The following is a 26676-nucleotide window of genomic DNA, read 5'->3' as shown; positions in this document are numbered from 1 at the left end:
CATTAAATTGTTCTAAAGGCTTGGCATCTAATGCAGACCAATTGAAGTGTTGTTGTCAATTTGGAGTATTATTTTAATGTTGCATTCATTTGCATAATTTGACAACCCTGCATACCAAGGTATCCACTTCAGGGACTCTATCGAAATGATTCACACAGGCGTTGGTTCACCTCGAGGTGTTTAATTTAATATTATTTATGCGTGAACCCCTGCATCCGAAAGGAACCGCCTTGCTACACGCGCCGATCTACAGGCCACCAGCATATACATGGACCAAGGAATATTCCATACTTACGACGAAATAACAACTGAATCAAGATGACCAAGATGTCCGATACCACCTATACATCTATAAATGATAGCAGATATAAATGATTGCAGAAGAAACGTACCACGGGCGCCGGTCTTAAATAAACTAGGAATTCACAACTATGCCATTATACAGACCAACTACTGCAGACGATCCAAAAATTATATAGAGTCACCAAATAAATAATTAACAAAGGAACAGTTTTTGACAAATTTTATTATCCACAGCGGCGATCATAATCTTCCTATTGTTGCAGACGCGCCGGGAAGTAGTAACCTCCAACTATGGCCAGGTTGGAAGAGAAGCCTTGCGAAGTGGTAGGAACCATGGGAAGTTCGTCCTATTAGATGCCAAGCCTTTAGAACAATTTAATGTATCATATAATAGTAAAACGAACTCAAGTTACATTGTATACAAACTTTAATTTTCTATATTTATCTTATCTATTTATAACTCTGTATTGCTACTTTCACTTTTCATTGTTTCTCTCACCATGACGACGTCAAATTCAATGCACCACTTTGAGTACTTCAGGGGCTCAATTTCTGTATAAAAATTGTCCTGATGAAGCCTGCCTTGCAGGCGAAACATGTAGACCATAGCAAATAAAATTGCAGACCAATTGAAGTGTTGTTGTCAATTTGGAGTATTAAATCTTTTATATGTTTAATTATAAGCCATCATAAAATCCCTGTTATTTTTTTAATCGTTTTTGAGAACTTTAACTTGTCAATGATAAAGCTATGAAAAATCAAGAGAGAAGATTTTCCTGGCAAAATTTCAATGGCTAATATCTTGAAAACAAGCACATTGAACTATATAATTTTTTTGCTTTGTTGGTTCCTTTATTCAACCCCTATCAATATATACTAGTGTTATGAAAAGCTTGTTATTTTGAAACTGAGTAGAAAACTTCCTGTAAAATACATCAATATCAACATGTTCATGATGCCATGGTGATATTAAAAAATTTTTTTTGTACATTAGTTACCAAATTATGTGATACTATTCATTTATCAGCAAATATAACATAAATTTGAAGGAATAGAGGTCGTTTAGTAATTTTGCATGTCGGTGGCCAAGTTATGACTCATATTATATCTCCTATTTTATGTTGTTTCAGGTTGTATGTTACTGGTTGTGAAGAACCCATTCCTATCAGTAGACATCAACAGAACCAGCTGTTTGATCAGACCTATATCATACCTCCCCCTTTATGTTGTTTCAGGTTGTATGTTACTGGTTGTGAAGAACCCATTCCTATCAATAGACATCAACAGAACCAGCTGTTTGATCAGACCTATATCATACCTCCCCCTTTATGTTGTTTCAGGTTGTATGTTACTGGTTGTGAAGAACCCATTCCTATCAGTAGACATCAACAGAACCAGCTGTTTGATCAGACCTATATCATACCCCCCCCTTTATGTTGTTTCAGGTTGTATGTTACTGGTTGTGAAGAACCCATTCCTATCAGTAGACATCAACAGAACCAGCTGTTTGATCAGACCTATATCATACCTCCCCCTTTATGTTGTTTCAGGTTGTATGTTACTGGTTGTGAAGAACCCATTCCTATCAATAGACATCAACAGAACCAGCTGTTTGATCAGACCTATATCATACCTCCCCCTTTATTTTGTTTCAGGTTGTATGTTACTGGTTGTGAAGAACCCATTCCTATCAGTAGACATCAACAGAACCAGCTGTTTGATCAGACCTATATCATACCTCCCCCTTTATGTTGTTTCAGGTTGTATGTTACTGGTTGTGAAGAACCCATTCCTATCAATAGACATCAACAGAACCAGCTGTTTGATCAGATCTATGTCATCATTAATGAAACCATTGATGTTAAGAGTAAACAGGTCAGTTGGTTTTAGTACTGTTACATTTAGAAAAATTACACTTAGCTAGCACTATAGTTTGTGTCTGTGAAAGATTTTTAATGACCACCATGTTCTATAATTTTAATGGTCACAAAATTAGATTTAATGATTAATGTATGTTTAAAATAAGTTTGATGAAAATGCAGACTTTTTTCAGACACTAAGTAGTCCACCAATATTAATCCATCATTCTGCCACCGAAGAAGGTCCATGTAGGACAGAAACTGGACAGGCTAAAATCATCACACAGGGCTGTTCATTATGTGTTTTGACATTAATCACTTTTTAGTTGTCACAAGTCAATTTAAGATAATAAGCACGTCTTCTGAGGTATGGTTTTTCTTCGTTTTCAACTAATTTATTTATGTGATATGATTTCAGGGTAGTTTGACTGCTGAAAGAGCTCAGGATGAAAAAAATAACAGAACGGCTAGTGCTCTGACTACAGTGGGGAATATCATGTGTTCTAGTGTTGTCTGTGAGAACAAAGCAATATTTGCCTTATGTCAGCTGGTCAGAGAATGTGATATTGACATCAAACAGGTTCACAATGTAAATAATTATTTTCTACTTTCATTTTACAGTTATATTGTACAAAATGTATTAAAGATAAAATAAAATAAAGTTGAATTTGACGTTGGTCTCACTGTACACTAGCAGGAGTCATGTTTATTGTTACCATAGCAGAATAGATTCAGATTTTAGTCTAAGGGCAGGAATAAATTTCCAATAATTTCTAAATTATTCCTGTGACCATTTGTCTTACCTGAAAATTATTCTAAGAATTTTCCAATAGAATGGCCATTTCTATACTTCTTGTATGTACAACTGTGCTGGCTGTGCAAGTACTATTGTGTTGCTATACTATAATAATGAAATGATAATAGAAATTTGAAAATCAAAGCAATACCAGTTAGTGTAAAGGTACAATGTATTCAGTATAACAATATTTATGATTATTCTTGTTTTAAGGAAATGATTCAAAAGACATCAAGAAAATAATGGGATTTTTAAAACAAAGTTTAAAAGACGTGTAATGCAGAGAAAACAATTTAAGAAATCAATATTTACATCAATTTGAAGATGTTAAAATTTTAAAAGATTGCAGTATGTAAGAATTTTATATTGTATTCAGTTCTATTTCAATATTTTGTAGGTTTTAAAGAAAGTATCCAGTCTACTTGGCTATAAAGATGGCCACCATTACATGTCCTATCATCTACCATATGTTCTTAACCAGTGGTTAGGGTTAAATTATCCCGTAGCTGAGTTCCCATACCAGTTGGCATTCTGTTCAAGTCTACAGAACTTCTACAGGTAAACATGGTGAATGTTACGTGTCCTATCATTATACCGTGCAGACTTAAAGTTCTTACAGTCTATTTCTGCTATCTGTTTGGTCTCTCATAGACTTGTGTGCAAATGTTGTTTTATTTGGAACCTCTCTACTGCATACCAAACTTACAAAAATTAAAAATGAAATATCAGTTGAGATGCAAATTTTATTGTTTATTGTAAAAAGATTATGTTTTAGCATGGATTTAAAAAGATAATCAAAAAGGTGAAAATTAACCATGTCATAAACTGAAATTTTATACTGTTAACTATCAAAATGTTTAAGACTGCAATTTTGAATTGATTTTTATGCCCCACCTACAATAGTAGAGGGGCATTATGTTTTCTGGTCTGTGCCTCCTTTCGTCCGTCTGTGCGTCCATTCGCTTCAGGTTAAAGTTTTTGGTCAAGGTAGTTTTTGAAGAAGTTGAAGTCTAATGAACTTGAAACTTAGTACACATGTTCCCTATGATATGATCTTTCTAATTTTAATTCCAAATTAAAGTTTTGACCCCAATTTCACGGTCCACTGAACATAGAAAATGATAGTGCGAGTTGGGCATCCGTGTACTTGGGACACATTCTTGTTTACAGAGATTTTATTGATCTGTTATCATAATCTTCATTTCCTCACCAAGAGTAATTGTTTGTGACATATATCTGATTAGGAAAAGATTAATGTTTGTCCTGGTGAGACTCCATAACCTCAGAATACCATAGAAATTTTTCTCAAACTAAAACAGGTGGTCAATGATGTCAGCATCTTTCACCAGATATTAATTATACTCTTGTTTGTAAAAACAAAACTTATATTACATATAAGTAAAATATTTCTACTGTTAACTATCAAAATGTTTTAGACTGCAATTTTAAATTGATTTTTTACAGAGATTTTTATCTGGTTATTATCCCACAGTTAATAATGAAAAAGAATGTCTTAGATGCAAAGGAAGTAGTTACTGAAATAAAAGCCTCCTGGGAACCAATCCTGAGACAGTGTATTCCCCATACAGTGATATACATGCTACCATTGTTTGCCGTAGCCGACACTGGGAATGCACCAAGTGATGAAACTTTGAAGAAAAGGACAGCTCATGCTACAGCTTGTTACGATTTACTTACAAAGGAGGCCACCAAAGAGGTAATAATTATGTGTAAATTGTATATATACAATAACTTTATTATGATAAAGAGAGAAATTGTAACAATATAAAATTCAGAAGATGTGGTATGATCGCCGATGAGACAAATCTCCACCAGAGACCAAATGACATAGAACTTGCACATTCTATAATAATGATTAATTGATTTGTATTTTGCTTAAATGTAGTTTTGTTAATATTTCATGCATTTTCAGTCCTCAAACAAACATAATGAAACTTATAAACAAACCTTTTTACCACCAAACACAGATCAACTTCAAGTTGAAATTGGGGTGGCATCACTTTCACTGCATATTGGAATTGATTGTATAAATTTTGTCACAGGTTGTAGAAAAGACCATTGTAACCTGTTTAGATGAAATTGTGGTAAACATATTGAAGTGTTTATATGATCCAGAGGAAGATTTTGTTAAAACTGGAAGTATAAGGTAATGTAATTAATTAGAAAACAATTTAACTTGGATATAAAACCAAGTCATAAATTACCATAAAATACAGTTAAATTAAACATTGTATTTTTTATTTCAGTCATTTTATGTCATGATCCATTTGTTTAGTGAAAACGAAATACCTATAACTGATTATATTGAGAAGTTAAAAAAAATGCATGAAATATAAAAAGAGGGGCATGTTAGCCTGTTTCTCAAATCTAGTTTACCTGTTATTTTAATAGGAATCATTACGCAATTGAACCTGTGTAGATTTTTTTCAACAAGAAAAATAATATATATTGCTTTTACATTAAATGACTGTTACTATATTTAAACTATTAAAATGATCAAAGACTGCTTGAAATTCAAGAGTATAATAAATTAAACATCTTTGATTATAACTACTTGACCAATCAGGAATATTCTAATCCATGACTTTCCTTAATTCAACACAATTTCTGAGCTACTCCATTATCACACACCATTGATAGAATGATAAGTACTGAATTATAAGTATATTTGAGTTAATGATGCACCTCTCTTAAGTGTCTCAAATGCATGTTTTCTATTTATAGAAATATTGATCCTGAGCCTAACCCACCATGTTACAACCCGTTCATGATCAGATGTACTCTAGACTATGTAACCAACAGTTTCTCTGGGAATGCAAGGACATTAGTTGATGTGCTGTCAAAAAATCAGGTAACTTTAGATTTATCTAACTACAAAATTTAAGAAACCATTGAATTTTCTATGGGCAAAAATATCAAGTAATTGTGTACCTTCTACCTTGAAAAAAAATATCAAAACTCATGACTTCCATAACAAGTCAGAGAATTGTTGAAATTATTTTACAGAATCTGTTGATTGCTTGCTTTTGCTTTATATGCCAAATTTAAATGATGAAGATCTACTTAAAAGAAGGGGAAAATACAGAAGCATTTACCATATTGTTTTACTTCAACTGCATCATTATTTCTTTTCATTAATCTATCTACACTTTATAATATGGAAATGTTGATAATTGAGTGACTGGATTTGATGAATTTTCAGAAAAACTTAAGTATGTACAAAGTTATCAAAGGTACCAGGATTATAATTTAGAACACCAGACACTCCTTTTTACTTTTTTTTACTTTATGTTTATATCTGACATAATGTTTTCTTTACTAATTTTAAAAAAGCAGGGACTTTACTGTATACAAAAAATGAAGTTTGGCAATGTTAAAGTGTGGAAACTGAACTTTACTTTTCCACAACCAAATGCACAATTCAAGATTGATATTGGGTGCATCACTTTCACTGATCTCCAGTTATATCCCTTTTATAAATGTAAAAATTGCCAAATTGGAATTTTCCACACTTCAACTTTAGTTTTCCTCAACCAAATGATTTGAAACTTTAAAAAAACCACTTTTTTACAGCCAAACAAAGATCAGGTTCAAATTTGGGTATAGTCACTTTCATTGATCTCCAGTTATGTCCATTTATAAATGGAAAAATCTATAGATCTACAGACTAGATTTCTAGACACAGTATTTTGAATCGTAATGATGCACTTCTTTATGTAGTTTGACAACATTGATGATATTTGCTGTTCCAATTGCAGAACATGGATTTGACCATATTTATAAAAATAAAAATTTAAATGGGTTGTATTCTATTGTATACAGGTTCTTTCTGCAGCATGAACAGTGCTTAAAAACTAAAATGGATTTCAGTTTGAAAATCTTATCAAATGTTCCAATATTATATTTATTGAAGGATTCTATTCAGAAGATTCTTTTGGATATTTCTATGAAACTTAACACAGAACACAGACTTCATGAGAAGAGAAGGTTATTTCTCATGTATCAGCTGTTTGTTAAATTACTTCTGAGGGAGTTCAGCCAACAGCTAGGAGGAAGTTGGGCTTATGTTCTAAGGGAGACAATCCATAGATTGGTTTACATTGCTAATGATGTTATCATGATTTATCAGTAAGTAGTCTGCAGATCTTCCACAAGCACACATATGAAAGTAAACTAAACAGTCCTAATTTTTAGAAGCGAATTTAATATTATTTTTATGCCCACATTAGCAGAGGGGGCATTAAGTTTTACCCTTGTCTGTCTGTACGTATGTATGTCCATACGTCCCAAATTTGGTTTCCATTCTCTAAATTTAGTTTGCCTCAACCAAATGTTATGATTCTTATTTGCAATGTTGAATACCACAAAACACAGACCAAGTTTGAATGTTGGTGTTGTAACATTAATTGTTCTAGAGTTATACCCTTTACATATGGAAAAAAATGCTGAATTTTTTGTTTCATTTCTCTTTCTTTAGTTGCCTTTATCAAATTAAATGTAATGAAACTTTTACACCATACTTTTTTATGACTGCAAAACTCAAATCAAGTACAAATTTGGTTAGTGTCACTTTTACCTTTCTTCAGTTACCGTAGAAAGGTGTGTATAGTCCGCGGTTTTATTCTTCAAAATTGGACCTTCCAGAAGGGGTGCAGACTCATAATAGAGTATAATAAGCAAGCAATAAGAGAAAAAAATCAATTTCACAGGCGAGGTGGTTTGTTTACTTTCTGCCATCTTTGTTATTGATATTGTAGAGGGCGCTCTTATCATTTTTCAAACTGATAATTTTAACTCATTCATATTAATAAGTTATTTCTATTCAATATCAAATTAAAACTGATAAATATAAAAACTAAACCCTTCATTACTAATTTCCCATTCCTTTTCAATGTATTGGTTGGAATAAACTGGTATCTACTTGATTAAAACGATACAAACAGATTGAAAAAGACAACTTTAAACTAGCTTAGAATTTGTAAAACTACAAACCGTCTATTGTGCGTTCCGTTTTGGTATTTCATACTGACTAATATGGTTCGTTGTATTAGCTTAAGACCCTTCAAACATTAATGTGATAGGTATATTTAGGACTGTTTTACAAAAGGATGGAACTGTTTCACTTTCAAAGTCGTGTAAAAGTGCTATCTGTTATGTACCGATTTCGACTCTCACCGTTAAATTTCTTCTACACATGCTTTTTAAACTTCCTGTTTAAACATACACAAGTTTCTAAATTGTTTTTTTAAGTGAATTAAACTTATTTTAATAATAATGAAGCTTTTTAGAATTATTAACAAGCAGTTTCAGCTTGTTTGATGATGGAAAACATTTTAACAGTTACAAAAAGTTTTTTTTACCTAAAATTTCATGGGGAAAAGGGGGTGTGGACTATGTACCAGTGCGAACTATACAAGCCTTTCTACGGTATGTCCAATTATAACTTTATATGATACCACAGTATTTTCAAATGTTGTATTAAAATTATATACATGATGTTTTCCAGGAACGTTATCAGTGATTGTGGATACAGTAAGAACATCATCTTTATGTCGTTACAGCTACTGAAGGAGATATGTACTGTAGGACTGGAAACTTGTCCTGATGTATGTGTTGCAAATTTTCAACTCTATTCTTTAATATCTTTATTATTATGCATGTATTTATCATTTATGATGTACTGGTCAAGGTATATATTTGATTTGTTAATAAATGTTATGGCAGCTTAATTAACCCTTTCCTCCATAATGACGCCTTTTGACGCCACCCCCTTTACTCCATAATGACGCCTTTAGACGCCTGTGTAGTACCTCAGTTGGATGGCTTTGACTACAAAGTGTCTGCATCAGACTTAATAAAATTTGTATCGAAAATGAAAAGGATATTCATAAGAATATCAGACTAAAATTTATTTGATATGTATGTATTTCCTTAAATTTCATGAGTTTGCAAGAATTCTTTTAAATACTGGTTGTATAAAGACAGGAATTGACTTTTTAAAAATGTTGCTGTGTAATTTGAAAGAGATAAATTGAATGCGTCTACACACATGACATTGGTATATGTATACTTCCTGCAAGTTTGTCGCAAGTTTGCAACAAACAATTGCAGCAAATCTAATTTGCATAATTATGTTTGCAGCAAACGTTTACTGCAAGCTTGCGGCAATGTTTGCTGCAAACTTGCTGCAAAAACTTATTGTTTGGTAAGGGAAGTGGTCACACTTGAAAAAGCCCGATTAAATCACTCGAAAAACCACGATCCTAGCTGGACACTATACCTACCGTGGTTTTACCTTTTAAGAAGACATTTAACAATAAATTATTTTTTTAGTCTGGAATATTTGTTTTTCGCAATGCATTCATACTTTAAAGCATATTTTCTATATTTTGTTGAAAAATCCTATGCGAATGAAGTATGCAAAACAAATATTTCAATAGAGGAAAGGGTTTTAAAGTCAATGAGAATTTGCCACAGTTTTTGCATTCATAAAATGAATACAATAATAATCTAAAGTATATAGTGTGCAGAGAATATGTTTGCTCATCTGATCTTAAAGCTACATTCAAATTGAAAATGGGTAAAAATTTGTTGATTATACAATAATTTAATTTTGGATGTAACGCGTCTTCTGATTGGCTGGCGTTATTTTGTTATTAGCCCATAAACATAATTTAGTCATGTGACCGTGATGTCATCAACGTTTTTTCATGGTTTTCTACGGTTTAAAATGGAATTTAGAATTAAATTATAAGAAATGACTGTAATATTTTTCTGTCTATTCGAAATAATATAAAAAATGTGGTGCACACTGTGAAATAACCCGCTACGCGCATTATTCAGTGTGCACCACATTTTTTATGTTATTTCTTCATAGACAGAAAAAATATTACAGTCATTCCTTAAATAAAGAAGGTATTGTTAAGCTTTTATTTTGCTGAAAACATTTCTTTACATTCAATAACTTTACAATAATCATGATTCTATTTTTCAGGAACTAAGTAAATACCTGCCTTTCATTGTTGGTAACATTGTAAAGATGGCCACATCAGATGCAGAAGATATAGCAAATGAGGTAACTTCAATTAATGTCTTGCTTAATAAGCCCTTGTTAAAAACCTCAATCAAGTTTAAAACCAGATGAGAATCTTACTTTTTACTCAGTATTGAGCATTGTTCACTGCAGTTCTATTATTGCTTCAGAATCAATTACCAATAGATTTTCATGTAAAAAAAAAAGATATGGATTAAAAAAATGATTTTAACTTATGTAATTAGTTAAAATCTAGTTAAATTCTAAAATATAAAACCTTTTGGTTTTAGTTTAGTAGATACTTAGGCTTTTAAACTGTCATGAAAAGTATAATGATATATATTCACATAATGATTTGAATAAATGTTACTAAACAATAAAAACTTTAACATTTAGCCATCATATTATTGTAAACATGCTTGTCTAATGTCCTGAATCTACTGCAAAGTTTTAATAGCCTAAAAAAAAGTAATGACTCTTTCAGGCTAACCTACTGTTACAGTTACTGATCATAGACAACTATATATCACTACGTCAAGCTATAATCTCATTAGACCCATTCCCTAGTGAGGAGAAAGTTTTTAATGTCTCTTTCAGGCTAACCTACTGTTACAGTTACTGATCATAGACAACTATATATCACTACGTCAAGCTATAATCTCATTAGACCCATTCCCTAGTGAGGAGAAAGTTTTTAATGTCTCTTTAAGGCTAACCTACTGTTACAGTTACTGATCATAGACAACTATATATCACTACGTCAAGCTATAATCTCATTAGACCCATTCCCTAGTGAGGAGAAAGTTTTTAATGTCTCTTTCAGGCTAACCTACTGTTACAGTTACTGATCATAGACAACTATATATCACTACGTCAAGCTATAATCTCATTAGACCCATTCCCTAGTGAGGAGAAGTTTCTACAGCTGTCAACATTACACAGACGACTGAAATATGCTGGTGGACCATTTAATCTAGTTAAGGTTTGTATGCTTTAAAAAGACACACATTCTGATGGAGAAAAGTAAAAGCCAACATTGTATGCTTTAAAGACACACATTCTTATGGAGAAAAGTAAAAGCCAACATTGTATGCTTTAAAGACACACATTCTTATGGAGAAAAGTAAAAGCCAACATTGTATGCTTTAAAGAAACACATTCTTATGGAGAAAAGTAAAATCCAGCATTGTATGCTTTAAAGACACACATTCTGATGGAGAAAAGTAAAAGCCAGCATTGTATGCTTTAAAGACACACATTCTGATGGAGAAAAGTAAAAGCCGACATTGTATGCTTTAAAGACACATTCTTATGGAGAAAAGTAAAAACCAACATTGTATGCCTTAAAGACACACATTCTTATGGAGAAAAGTAAAAGCCAACATTGTATGCTTTAAAGACACACATTCTTATGGAGAAAAGTAAAAGCCGACATTGTATGCTTTAAAGACACACATTCTTATGGAGAAAAGTAAAAGCCAACATTGTATGCTTTAAAGACACACATTCTTATGGAGAAAAGTAAAAGCCAACATTGTATGCTTTAAAGACACTCATTCTTATGGAGAAAAGTAAAAGCCAATATTGTATGCTTTAAAGACACACATTCTTATGGAGAAAAGTAAAAGCCAACATTGTATGCTTTAAAGACACACATTCTTATGGAGAAAAGTAAAAGCCAACATTGTATGCTTTAAAGACACACATTCTTATGGAGAAAAGTAAAAGCCAACATTGTATGCTTTAAAGACACTCATTCTTATGGAGAAAAGTAAAAGCCAACATTGTATGCTTTAAAGACACACATTCTTATGGAGAAAAGTAAAAGCCAACATTGAAACCAATGAGCTTAATTAATGGCTAGAAGAACAGGTTAAGGTATTCAAAACTTTGCTGACACCTTTTAAGTAAAGCCAAAGGTCAACTAGATTTTTTTTTATAGATATTCACCAATGAATACCTCATATGTCTTGAAAGGACAATTTCTGTACATTTATTCCTACTTTATCTTTAAAACATTGTGAATTGTCTTCCTCTACTGTACCAGTAATGAAATTCTTATGAGAGTAGATTATTCTCCTGAAATTGGATAATAGGTGTATGTCAGTGAAGAACAGAACCAGAAAAGATCAACATTATGTGTTCAACTTTAGACTAACTTATAGTTGCTTAGATTGTCATTTAGTATATTTAGGAAAGCAACTTAGTAATGTTGAGACAGAAGGGTGTACACATATTTTCAATGATTTATTCTTGATGCACAGTACAACAAATATTGTTTGCAATACATTGATAAATTGCCTTTTATTTCCTTTTAATTTTTTAATTTGTTTTAGGAAATCAATCATTTTATGAGCTCTGCCAGTTCAATTAGTAATGTGAGGAAAGAAGGATTACAACATCTGTCTCAAAAGCTTCATGAGAATAGAAAACAGCTGTGTCAGTTTACATCTCAAGATACAGGTAGGAAGATTTTTTGTAGCAGGTTAACATAACTTCTATTAAGAAAAGTAATTTGGTATTGAGGTGGGGAGATTTATACAGTACAAGCTTAGATGATATCTCTGGGTGTTTTTTTGACAATTACATTAGTTTTGTATTCTACTTCTGTTGAAGATGAAGGTGACCATGCAATGCCTTAAAAGTGATTTGATTTGGTATTTTTATATGATCATAGAATAAGAATTTACAGATGAAATTTGAGTGTGTTCCAATTGAGCAATGTTTTCTGGAGTTGTGGTTCTTAGACTTACAAAATAGTTTATTCAAATTATAAACTTTTTGATTTTTAAAATGTCTAATTTTATCACATTTTGACAAAAGGTAGAAGTAATGTAGTAAATAAATATAAAGTAGCTACAATGGTGCTTAACAACAATTTATTCGGCCCATGGTCACTCTCTTTTCATCTGACTTCATATCAATCTCAGATTACCAAGCATTAAAGTAACTTGACCATAAAACAACTTTTTTCAAAAACTGTTTTATCAAATTAAAATTAATGTTAAAAAGTGTAGGAGTAATCATTTAACCTTGATTTAATTATTTGTAGTGATTGCGACATCTGACATCTTTCCTAACTGTCAACTAATTCAAATCTTATCTATACATCAAATTTAGTTATTTGCTGGAATAATACAGTGTTTTGTAATTGTATATTTTTTTATTTTAAACAGAAAAGGCCATTATTTGTCAGCTGATATGTAAATTAGTACAAGTGTACCAAGGAGCTAAGGAGGAAGTAACTCTAGAGATATCTAAATGTTTAGGAGAGATTGGACCTGTAGATTTAGAACAAAATGGTTTGCCCAGGGTTGAAGATACAGTAGACCAAGTTGTCAGTTTATTTACTGGAAACTTACAGAATTATTGCAAAATATTCCACATGTTAAACCAGTACCTTGTAGATAATGAGTAAGTCATCAGTGTACTATAATGGTTGGAAACCACATTTCGTGGATTTTGTGGATACTTGCATAACCTCAAATATAAAATGTTTAACAAATTTGAAATATCCTAAAGGAATTTATGCAGATTTTCTTGAAAAGCATGACATTGAATATCCACGACAATGCAATTTTTCCACAATCCACTAAAATTGATATTGGCATAAATAAAGGAATCAACAGTAAAGAGAATGAAAAAATATTAAAGATAAAACAAACTTTAAACTAAAAGATCAAATTAACATTAGTTTTCTCGTTTGAATTGTTTTAAATTGTCTTATCAGGGCCTATTATAGCTGACTATGCGGTATGGGCTTTGCTCATTGTTGAAGGCCGTACGGTGACCTATAGTTGTTAATGTCTGTGTCATTTTGGTCTTTTGTGGATAGTTGTCTCATTGGCAATCATACTACATCTTCTTTTTTATATGTAATGGGACATGCATTAATTGATATGGTGCTTATTTGATTGGTCATTTTAAGAATGTAATTAAAATTCCTGAATATTAAGACCAATTTGAGATGATGTTTTTTTTATAATGACTGACAATATCAGTATCATATGTAATTTTTAAATATTATTTATCATTCCTTTTGTTTTAGTATGTCTGTAGTAGAGGCAGCATCCAATGTGTTGAAGACATTACTGAGTACTAAGACAGGGATAGAGTTTGCCAATCTATACAGGGAGAGATTAGGAGATAAAGACTTCCTGTTCCAGTATCTACATCCATTTAGACCTAGGAAAAAGGTATGTCATTTAGTGGACAGGGTTATAATCACAATAATAATTTAAACTCGCATTTTGAAATTTTTTATATGAATTAAAGAATTTGTTTACTTATAAAATGACAACAGTTTTAGAAAATGTTTTGTAAAGACAAAATTAATGTTGAGGTCAGATGTATGTGGTAAGTTTGACCTTTTGTTTCTTGTAGTTTCAATCTATCAAAGAAGACTCTCTTAGTGTAGAGGAATTCCAGCGGATTGTTGATATGGAAACCTTGTGGACACCACCTGATAGTTCCCATGATAACTGGATACACAATCTCACTTGTACATTAATTAATGCAGGTGTACAAGATGAAGTTCTCAGCAGATTGCAGCCAATTTGTATGATTAAGGTACTTATTTTAATTAGAATTGAACAACCGATGGCATTGTTCTGGCCCCAACTTCATGTTTTACTGATTATAGAAATATAGTGAAGGGGAGGTAGGGTGTCCTACAGCCAGAAGTTCTTGTGTTTCATCTGATTTTTGGTAAAGCTATCCAAAATAGACATGACCAATTCAGTTTAAACATAGGATTAAGAAGCACACAGTTCATTGTACATAAAATAAATATAATGTAAAAAATTGTTATGGAGAAAATGTAAAAGGTTTTTACTCACATTTAGTTGTCATGATATTCTATTGCTAGTAATATTTCTTATTCAGACTAAGTTTATGACAAATTGAAGATATAAATACCAAGTTCGCCTTGTATAGTTTGTTGTGTTACATACTTATAAGTTATGACTTATTTCAGACCAGGTTTAATCACATGTTATTCTGACTTATTTCCGACCAAATTTAGTGAGTGGATTCTTCCATTAATGATCCATAATATTTTATTACAAGACCAGGTTTAATGCATATCTGAATTATTGCAGACCAGGTTTAGTGCGATTGTCCTACCATTAGTGATCCATGATTTATTATTATGTGAGCAGTTTTAGAGATAGGTAATTCTGACTTATTTCAGACGAGGTTTAGTGAGACTGTTCTACCATTAGTGATCCATGATTTTATTATTTCTGACTTGATTCAGACAAGGTTTAGTGAGACTGTTCTACCATTAGTGATCCATGATTTTATTATTTCTGACTTGATTTCAGACATGGTTTAGTGAGACTGTTCTACCATTAGTGATCCATGATTTTATTATTTCTGACTTATTTCAGACAAGGTTTAGTGAGACTGTTCTACCATAAGTGATCCATGATTTTATTATTTCTGACTTATTTCAGACTAGGTTTAGTGAGATAGTTCTACCATAAGTAATCCATGATTTTATTATTTCTGACTTGATTTCAGACTAGGTTTAGTGAGACTGTTCTACCATTAGTGATCCATGATTTTATTATTTCTGACTTGATTTCAGACTAGGTTTAGAGAGACTGTTCTACCATAAGTGATCCATGATTTTATTATTTCTGACTTGATTTCAGACAAGATTTAGTGAGATTGTTCTACCATTAATGATCCATGATTTTATTATTTCTGACTTGATTTCAGACAAGGTTTAGTGAGATTGTTCTATCATTAGTGATCCATGATTTTATTATTTCTGACTTCTTTCAGACAAGGTTTAGTGAGATTGTTCATCCATTAGTGATCCATGATTTTATTATTTCTGACTTATTTCAGACAAGGTTTAGTGAGATTGTTCTTCCATTAGTGATCCATGATTTTATTATTTCTGACTTATTTCAGACAAGGTTTAGTGAGACTGTTCTACCATTAGTAATCCATGATTTTATTATTTCTGACTTGATTTCAGACAAGGTTTAGTGAGATTGTTCTACCATTAGTGATCCATGATTTTATTATTTCTGACTTATTTCAGACAAGGTTTAGTGAGACTGTTCTACCATTAGTAATCCATGATTTTATTATTTCTGACTTATTTCAGACTAGGTTTAGTGAGATTGTTCTTCCATTAGTGATCCATGATTTTATTATTTCTGACTTATTTCAGACAAGGTTTAGTGAGACTGTTCTACCATTAGTAATCCATGATTTTATTATTTCTGACTTGATTTCAGACAAGGTTTAGTGAGATTGTTCTCCCATTAGTGATCCATGATTTTATTATTTCTGACTTGATTTCAGACTAGGTTTAGTGAGACTGTTCTACCATAAGTGATCCATGATTTTATTATTTCTGACTTGATTTCAGACGAGGTTTAGTGAGATTGTTCTACCATTAGTGATCCATGATTTATTACTACAAGACCAGCCTATACACAGAGACGTACTGTCAAGTCATATCAGAAGATTCTTCTCTTCTCACTGTGAACAAGATAGTAGTAACTCAAGGTCATATTCAGCCTTGTCAATGTCATCAAGAGGTTAGTAATATATTAATCAATTTACCATTTTTATTGATGTTTATAGTATTTAAAATCATGTATTTTGATTATTTGATGGTGTTAGTTTATATAAAACTCAATTAAATATATTTATACATTTTTAGAAATGTGAATTCAGTGATCTTTGTATAAAGAATTTGTTAAGGTTGAAATGTTCAGGATATGTATGTATTAATAAAGTAGAGGGAAAATTGCAAACTCTGATATTAATTTGATATTATCACATTTATCTTTTTTAATATGGATATTTTTTTTTACTACAGATGTAAGTGAAGTGTGCAGAAACAAAGATTCAGTAAGAAGTATGTTGAATGTGGTTCAGTATTTAAGGCAGCAAGACAGACCAAAACAAGGGTATATATTCAAGTAGTTAGATAAGGGAAAACATACCCATTCTAGATTCTGGTTAATCTAGTTCTAAACTTCTTAAATGCGATACCAGTTTTGTACACAGAATCAACAATCACATTGAATCAGCAAACTACAACATTTGAATGGGTTAAAATATTGAACCATACTTAGATTGCGTTCATTGGGGTCAAGAAGTTTTATTATCCCGCCGGATTTTACGAAAACTCTTAAATTGGTTAATCAGATGTTAAACCCTTTTTTTTTTAAAGTAGGTTGTTTTTTCCGAGGCCTCCAAAATTTACAACAGATGAAACAAGCAGTACTTTTAATGCTGTTTGTTTTATTGGTCCTACCTGTAAGACCTTTGACTATGAACTGAAAAGATTATATTTTGCAGGAATAAGATTACCAATATGGTACCTTTAGATATTCATATATACTTTATTTTTTTCTATTGAAGAATGAAGTCCATGAATAGTCATTTTTTGCATATTGATCATTTGTTGCCCAACTTGACTTTACAAACAAACAGACATGTCAAGATTAATAGCCGTATTTGTTTTACAGAAGACAAGAGATGACAGCATGGGATAACAATTTCTGGTTAGATTTAGACTTCCTACACATATCTAAAGCAGCAATGTACTGCTCTGCTCACTTCTCAGCCATTCTATTTGCAGAAATCTGGTGTGACATTCAAAGGTAAGGCCTATGTACCTTTCGCTTTCTGTATAAACTAAGAGGCATTTCAATAGTTGCATCAGTATATAAAGTTTTAAAAAAAGAGACAAAAAATATATAGTTTAATTAGGTTAACATTGTCATTGTTTCAATTTACATGTTTCCCTACCTACTACTTATCAAATAGCATGTTTTTTTAAGGGATAGTTTGATACATTAGTTGTGTGTTGAATAGATATTTAGATAAAAGTAGTATGAACCATGAATTTAATGAAGCACTGTTTTGTTAAAGTTCGCTGCAGTATTAACAAAAAGAAAGTGTACAACCGATTCAACATTTAGACTGTCTAATATTGTTTTCAGACAAAAGCAAGATTACAGTGGTGATTCTCAGAAAGGCACTGGGTTCTCCCAGAGTTTCAGTCAGACCACAATGATTGATTCTATGGGGTCCTCCTCCTCCTCCTCATCTACAATCAATGTGCAGGACCTACTCCTCCAAACTTACCAAGAGATAGGGGACCCTGATGGATTATATGGGTGTGGAGCTGGTAGACTGGCTGATACGTCTTCAAGGTAACATCTATTTATGGCAAAATGAATTGAAAAAATATATGTTTCAAAAAAGTAAAAAAAAAAAAAATTGATGAATATGAGGCAAAAACTTTTTTCATAGTGTATATGACGTGAAACAACTTTATCACATTTGGTTTCTGGTAGAAAGTTTTGTCATTGGCAATCATACATATTATTTTTATATGAAATGAAACAAGAATCTATACTTCTAAAGGAAGAGATCAATTTCATTGAGCTGCATGTCCTCTGAAACCATACAAAGTTGGAAATATTTGTGATATGACGTATAAATTTAGTGGTTTGTACTTTCTAAATTTGTCTTTGAAACAATTTTTTTTCCACAGAAAATGACCAAATTTGGAGACCGTTATCGATCCATGTAGTATTGTACGCTTTCGTGCATGGTCAGTCGACGTACTGACTGCAAATTTAAAAACTCTTTATTCAACACTTGCTAAATTGTACCGCGATTTCGCTGAAATCTTCCAGCAGATATAAAATAACCACCCAATATGACTGTTCTACCAAAACATGTCATTGTCAAAATTCTTATTACAGGGTGAAGTCCTATGAACATGAGAATAGATGGGAGAAGGCTGTTATTACGTATGACATTGAGATGTGTCAGCCATCATCAGTACCCCAGTATGAACTGTTACAAGCTCTACAGAACTTTGGTTCTATCCACTTACTAGAGAGATATCTCCATACCATGTCCAGTACTGGTCAGTCAGAGATACCCAGTCACATCAAAGATCTACAGTTCAAAGCTGCCTGGAAGACAGGACAGTGGAATATAGAGACAACTTCCAGGTATGTGTCTTTCCTATAGATTGTTTTGATATTTACTTTGCCATAATTTGCCATTGTTAAACTGTAATTTTAAGCTTTCAAATAAAACATATGGATCAAAATAAAACAATGTGATGTCTGGTTGTGAAGTAAGAAAATTAGTTACAAAAAAGATTATTTTTGTTTCTGGTTAAAAAACTTTGGTTTGGAAGCTTAATGATATGTGCTAGAGCTCTTCTTTTCTGTTATTCATACACTGCCATAGTCAAATCTAAATGGTAAGCTTTTAGAATTAGTGTTTATCTCATGCAATTGTACATCAACTAGTGTGAAAGATTTAGACCTATATATCGTAATAGATGACTTATTCATTTTTATGTGAAAATAACCTTGATCATGATGGTTGTTCAATAAAACAGTTTTACATGTCTTTGATGTCAAAGAAAAATTGTTCAACACATCTATAACCATAAAGCAATTTCACACACGTGATATGAAATTTCCAACTTACTTTCATAGTGTGACTGAATTTTTTTTTTAGGTTGGAAGAAAGTTGTAGTTTTAATGAAGCAGTATATTCCGCTCTGAGAGCTGTTAAAGATGGTCACTGTTCACTTGCTGAGAGAAACATAGGTATAGCCAGGTATGTAAATTATAGAATACTAACAGCTGTTAAAGATGGTCACTGTTCACTTGCTGAGGGAAACATAGGTATAGCCAGGTACGTAAATTATAGAATACTAACAGCTGTTAAAGATGGTCACTGTTCACTTGCTGAGAGAAACATAGGTATAGCCAGGTATGTAAATTACAGAATACTTAAAATAATAATCAAAGTAGTATCTTTGTCATCTGTTATACACCTTATCGCTATTTGTCCGCCATTGCTGGAAATCACACAGGTTCCCGTAAAATTTTGACGTCATAAAACAAAATGTCTGACGCCACAATGGAAAAGTGATTGTTGTTGACGTCAAAAGTTCAAGCGGACGGGGTCAGCCGGGAATAGCGATAAGGTGTATTGTCAGACCTTTTTAATGCGTAACTTTAAACTCGACATGACAGATATTATTCAAACTGGCTAGCAAAATAAAAAATAGGAGATGTTGTATAATTGTCAACAAAAAAACTATTTGCCAGAGTTGAAGTGACATGAATGTAAGCAGTTATATAATGGAAAAGGTCACTGAACGGCCTTCCGCAATGACATCAAAATCCTTACAGTATAGTCAACTATAAAAGGCCGGGTAGGAAAAAGGTGTTACAAGTTGAACAATAAAACTACTGGTAAAGTCTAAATTTACAATAATTCAATTAGCTAAAAAAAAAATATGAACAAAGGGCAACCATCAAGCTACAGGATTCTGACTTGGGACAAGCATGTGGTGGGGTTTAATGTGTTGTAAGTAATTTAACCTTCTTTGTTATTTTCACTTACTGTGTGTAGTGCATCTATGGAAGGCAGAAAATGCACATAGTTAAGCTGCAAACTGCTTTTAAAAATTGATAAAAAAACCTTATCGTTGGCTTTCTGTGTATTCAGAAGAAAAGTACTAATTTTATGACTCTTTATAGGATGTTATCTATGCAGAAGATATCTACCAGTACCATGGAGAGTGCTAGATGTCTGTATCCAATACTAGCAGATCTACAGTGTGTGTCTCAGATAGATAATGTGTTACAATATAACATTCTGTGAGTTCTTGTAATATTTATCTTTATTCACTAATTAACAAACTATTTGGCAACAAGTTTTCCAACAGTCAGTTTAGCATTCAGTTGGTTTTTTGTCTACCTTTATACTTTGCTGAACATTTTTGTAAATGTTGAAAATTTTGCAATGTTTATATTAATTAGTTTGTTTAATTTAAAATGGATACAATATTACTGTTGTCTTATAGTGGATTGTTTGTTACAGGAAGAAGGAAGGATATGAGGACTTGACTACCAGGTGGAACTCTGAGGATAGTTTTACAGACAATGACTTCATGTTTCTAGAGCCGACACTGAATATACGATGTACCATACTGAAAATGTTACAAGTCAAGCATGATGATCCGTCTCTTGATATCTGTTTACAACATCAACTACTCAAACTGGCTCAGCTGGCCAGGGAGAGTAACAGACATCAGGTATAGAGGCTTTATATGGGTGTCTAATTATACAAATGTTGACAAAGGAATCATTTAAAATAACACATATAAACAAAGTCTTCTGGGATACCATTTTTATGTTTTCTGGTCTGTGCGTCCATCTGTTTGTTCAATTGTCTGTTCGTCCGTCCATCTGTCCCACTACAGGTTAAAGTTTTGGTTAAGGAAGTTTTTCATAAATTTGAAGTTTAATCAACTTGAAACTTAGTACACATGTTCCCTATGATATGATCTTTCTAATTTTAATGCCAAACTAGAATTCTGACCCAAATTTCACGGTCCTCTGAACATAAAAATGATAGTGCTAGTATCAGGTTAAAGTTTTTGGTCAAGGTAGTATTTGATGAAGCTAAAGTCCAATCAACTTGAAACTTTATACACATGTTTCCCATGATATGATCCTTCTAATTTTAATGCCAAATAAGCTATTTTACCACATTTCATGGTCCACTGAACATGGAAAATGATAGTGAGAGTTGGGCATCCGTGTACTTTGGACACATTCTTGTTAAGTAAATTTCTTAAGTGTAGGATGAATTACCAATTTAAAGGTTCAATGAAGAAACCATTGTCTATACGGTTGTATCTAGACTCCGACAAAGCCATATTATCTTATATCAACAATTTTCCTCTATCCACTAAAGTTGGTTTCCCAGAAAATATTTGAATCAACAGTAGGTCAATTACAATAGGCACAAAAAACATAAATGGCTATATTTGAAATTACAAAAACATTTAAATGCTTAAATATTCTCTTGATTGAACAGCTATTATATATAGCATCAGTACATTTGATACAGAAAATGACCAAAAGATAGAATGCAATAATATAGTATTATTAACTGTCTGCTTCTGTGTTGGCCCAGAGGCTGGTAGAAATTGAGGACCTATATAGCTGCATTACCAAGAAGATTTAGGAATTCATATTTGATGTTGTCATTTCAGTATCATTATGCATTTTTGTCAGCATTGCTGATATTTCTGATGTCTAGTTTATGTACTAAATCTGTGCTAACTTAATTAATTTAATCTAGCAAATATAAATGTGTAAAATCAAACATTATAACCATTCCTAATACTCTTTAATCATTTGTATTCTGATGATTAATCAGCCGAAATAAAACAGTGATAATGATTGAAAATTTTACTTAAAAAGGTTTTGAAAATCCATTGCAAATCATAAGGAAACATGGATCATCAGATAAATTTTTAACAAAAATTAATATCAACTCAGTATTTAACTATATTTTAGATAGCAGAAAGGGCAATATTTGATTTAAAGCAAATGGAAACTGATGATTTAAAACTTTACATTCCAAAGTTAATAGAGGAGGCTAATCTTTACTGGACAAGGCAGGAACAAAACACAGCAAAACATCTGATGAAAAACCTCATGACCAAGCTTGAAAAGGTAAATAATCTGTACTCAACCAGACAGGAACAAAACACAGCAAAACATCTGATGAAATAAAATTGAGAATGGAAATGGGGAATGTGTCAAAGAGACAACAACCCGACCAAATAAAAAACAACAGCAGAGGGTCACCAACAGGTCTTCAATGTAGGGAGAAATTCCCGCACCCGGAGGCGTCCTTCAGCTGGCCCCTAGACAAATATATACTAGTCCAGTGATAATGAACGCCATACTAATTTCCAAATTGTACACAAGAAACTAAAATTAAAAACCTCATGACCAAGCTTGAAAAGGTAAATAATCTGTACTCAACCCGACAGGAACAAAACACAGCAAAACATCTGATGAAAAACCTCATGACCAAGCTTGAAAAGGTAAATAATCTGTACTCAACCCGACAGGAACAAAACACAGCAAAACATCTGATGAAAAACCTCATGACCAAGCTTGAAAAGGTAAATAATCTGTACTCAACCCGACAGGAACAAAACACAGCAAAACATCTGATGAAAAACCTCATGACCAAGCTTGAAAAGGTAAATAATCTGTACTCAACCCGACAGGAACAAAACACAGCAAAACATCTAATGAAAAACCTCATGACCAAGCTTGAAAAGGTAAATAATCTGTACTCAACCCGACAGGAACAAAACACAGCAAAACATCTGATGAAAAACCTCATGACCAAGCTTGAAAAGGTAAATAATCTGTACTCAACCCGACAGGAACAAAACACAGCAAAACATCTGATGAAAAACCTCATGACCAAGCTTGAAAAGGTAAATAATCTGTACTCAACCAGACAGGAACAAAACACAGCAAAACATCTGATGAAAAACCTCATGACCAAGCTTGAAAAGGTAAATAATCTGTACTCAACCCGACAGGAACAAAACACAGCAAAACATCTGATGAAAAACCTCATGACCAAGCTTGAAAAGGTAAATAATCTGTACTCAACCAGACAGGAACAAAACACAGCAAAACATCTGATGAAAAACCTCATGACCAAGCTTGAAAAGGTAAATAATCTGTACTCAACCCGACAGGAACAAAACACAGCAAAACATCTAATGAAAAACCTCATGACCAAGCTTGAAAAGGTAAATAATCTGTACTCAACCAGACAGGAACAAAACACAGCAAAACATCTGATGAAAAACCTCATGACCAAGCTTGAAAAGGTAAATAATCTGTACTCAACCAGACAGGAACAAAACACAGCAAAACATCTGATGAAAAACCTCATGACCAAGCTTGAAAAGGTAAATAATCTGTACTCAACCAGACAGGAACAAAACACAGCAAAACATCTGATGAAAAACCTCATGACCAAGCTTGAAAAGGTAAATAATCTGTACTCAACCAGACAGGAACAAAACACAGCAAAACATCTGATGAAAAACCTCATGACCAAGCTTGAAAAGGTAAATAATCTGTACTCAACCAGACAGGAACAAAACACAGCAAAACATCTGATGAAAAACCTCATGACCAAGCTTGAAAAGGTAAATAATCTGTACTCAACCCGACAGGAACAAAACACAGCAAAACATCTGATGAAAAACCTCATGACCAAGCTTGAAAAGGTAAATAATCTGTACTCGACCAGACAGGAACAAAACACAGCAAAACATCTGATGAAAAACCTCATGACCAAGCTTGAAAAGGTAAATAATCTGTACTCGACCAGACAGGAACAAAACACAGCAAAACATCTGATGAAAAACCTCATGACCAAGCTTGAAAAGGTAAATAATCTGTACTCAACCAGACAGGAACAAAACACAGCAAAACATCTGATGAACAACCTCATGACCAAGCTTGAAAAGGTAAATAATCTGTACTCGACCAGACAGGAACAAAGCACAGCAAAACATCTAATGAACAACCTCATGACCAAGCTTGAAAAGGTAAATAATCTGTACTCGACCAGACAGGAACAAAGCACAGCAAAACATCTAATGAACAACCTCATGACCAAGCTTGAAAAGGTAAATAATCTGTACTCAACCAGACAGGAACAAAGCACAGCAAAACATCTAATGAACAACCTCATGACCAAGCTTGAAAAGGTAAATAATCTGTACTCGACCAGACAGGAACAAAACACAGCAAAACATCTGATGAAAAACCTCATGACCAAACTTGAAAAGGTAAATAATCTGTACTAGACAAGAACAAAATACAGAAAAACATAACAGTGAGACAAATTTTTCAGTTGATCTGAGAATCTTTGTTAAGGGTACCCTTGACTTTTTATAGAAAATGTATTAGACAAATCAAAAGATATTGTGTAAATTGCATTCCATTTTTCATCTTTTAACTAAAAAAATATAAAGAATAGTTTTTTTACAAGTTTTGAAAAAAAAAGTTCATAGTGATATGAGGCATTGTGTTACAGTTTGGTTGTAATAACATCAGTATAATACAATGTTGAGATTTCACATTCTTTTACAAAAGCGTTATCAATGTTGTATATTTCTACAGCTACAGGATGAGAATATTGATGCTGCCAGATTTTACCCCCAAGTTCTCAGTATCTATGGTAACTGGTTAGCAGAAACAAGATCAGAAAACCCTAATGTCATAATGGAGGAATATCTTGAAAAGGTAACCAACAAAGTTATACTTTCAATTGACGCATCTCCCTGATTATATTTGATCCTTTTGTCATTTTGAACAATAAAATATGTTTAAACTATCTCCCTGATTATATTTGATAAACTCTTTTACGTTTTTGTTCCTCTTTGATAAATATGATTAAATGTGAAACATATAGATGTTAATCGAGTAAATAATGTATATAACATCTAATTTCAAAATTTAGAAGAACTGTATACAGATTCCATTTTGTCTTTAATAAGTTATTATTTTAATTAACCCTCTTTCATATGTGTGTTGTCCATGACCTCATTTTAAAGGTTGAATAATAATTAAAAAAAATATGCCATGATTTTCTCACTTCTCATGAGCAATAGGATAAATTTATTTGATGTAATGAATCATTGCAAGGTGTTCATGTCTGTCAGATAGTGTTAAAATAAATTTCCATGCATCCATGTGGTGACCACAGAAATATTTTGACTCATGGGGAATTTTGAGTTTACCATCTTTTTTATTAGTGCAAAATTTGAAACTACAAGTATGTTTCTATGAGTATGAATTTAATAAAAAAAAAATTTTTTATTCCATAACAGACTGTTGGCCTACTAGAATCCCTGAATGAGCAGGGTGATGTTGCAATGGATGCCTATTTATCCTTAGCTCGTTATGCAGATAACCAGTACCAGAATATAGTCAACTACATGAAATCCAATACATACGAAGCTAAGCAAGGTCTGATGAAGAAGGCAAAAACTGAAATGGAGACATTAAAACAGCTGGGAGATATAAGCAAGGAGTAAGTTTTACGACATCTAATGTTTTGAAATTACTGGTATTTTAAGTATAAATATTTAAAAAAAAAAATACATTTGTATATAGATATAGGAAGATGTGGTGTGAGTGCCAATGAGACAACTCTCCATACAAATAACAATTTAAAAAGTAAACCATTATAGGTTAAAGTACGGCCTTCAACACGGAGCCTTAGCTCACACCGAACAACAAGCTATAAAGGGCCCCAAAATTACTAGTGTAAAACCATTCAAACGGGAAAACCAACGGTCTAATCTATATAAACAAAACGAGAAACGAGAAACACGTATATATTACATAAACAAACGACAACTACTGTACATCAGATTCCTGACTTAGGACAGGTGCAAACATTTGCAGCGGGATTAAACGTTTTAATGGATCCAAACCTTCTCCCTTTTTCTGAAACAATAGCATAACATCACAACAAAGAAAAACATACGATAAAATATCAATAGGCAGACTTAACTCAATCAAAAAACGTATGATTAAATTGTGTTTGCTTCTTTTGGGAGAGATGTATTATTTTTTTTACTTTTTATACGCCCGTCAAAATTTTGACGGGACGTATTATGGTATACAAATGTCCGGTGTCCGTCCGTCCGTCTGTCCGTCTGTCTGTCCGGCGTAACATGTCGCACCGTAACTTGAGAACGACTTATCCAAATTTCATGAAACTTAACATAGTTGTTTCTT

At 32.5% G+C, this 26676-nt stretch overlaps 1 protein-coding gene across 1 annotated transcript in view; it reads left to right on the top strand.

Moving 5' to 3' along the window:
- LOC139493391 (serine-protein kinase ATM-like) overlaps nt 1–26676 on the top strand; it is a 98113-nt gene that overhangs the window by 23332 nt on the left and 48105 nt on the right. Inside the window, exons 21-45 of the mRNA XM_071281765.1 lie at nt 2064–2178; nt 2581–2751; nt 3356–3516; nt 4423–4675; nt 5022–5125; nt 5704–5830; nt 6893–7107; nt 8486–8585; nt 9974–10054; nt 10836–10994; nt 12349–12475; nt 13189–13426; nt 14061–14208; nt 14396–14581; nt 16401–16572; nt 16857–16947; nt 17512–17646; nt 17989–18201; nt 18760–19014; nt 19535–19636; nt 20569–20688; nt 20912–21125; nt 22399–22557; nt 25051–25173; nt 25761–25963. Of these exons, the coding sequence (XP_071137866.1) occupies nt 2064–2178; nt 2581–2751; nt 3356–3516; nt 4423–4675; nt 5022–5125; nt 5704–5830; nt 6893–7107; nt 8486–8585; nt 9974–10054; nt 10836–10994; nt 12349–12475; nt 13189–13426; nt 14061–14208; nt 14396–14581; nt 16401–16572; nt 16857–16947; nt 17512–17646; nt 17989–18201; nt 18760–19014; nt 19535–19636; nt 20569–20688; nt 20912–21125; nt 22399–22557; nt 25051–25173; nt 25761–25963 (3972 nt within the window). The remainder of the gene's footprint in view (nt 1–2063; nt 2179–2580; nt 2752–3355; nt 3517–4422; nt 4676–5021; nt 5126–5703; nt 5831–6892; nt 7108–8485; nt 8586–9973; nt 10055–10835; nt 10995–12348; nt 12476–13188; nt 13427–14060; nt 14209–14395; nt 14582–16400; nt 16573–16856; nt 16948–17511; nt 17647–17988; nt 18202–18759; nt 19015–19534; nt 19637–20568; nt 20689–20911; nt 21126–22398; nt 22558–25050; nt 25174–25760; nt 25964–26676) is intronic.

Source organism: Mytilus edulis, chromosome 10, assembly GCF_963676685.1.
Source record: "Mytilus edulis chromosome 10, xbMytEdul2.2, whole genome shotgun sequence".
NCBI lineage: Eukaryota > Metazoa > Mollusca > Bivalvia > Mytilida > Mytilidae > Mytilus > Mytilus edulis.
The sequence above is the reverse complement of the archived record's forward strand: the minus strand, read 5'-3'. Positions and strand labels throughout refer to the sequence as shown.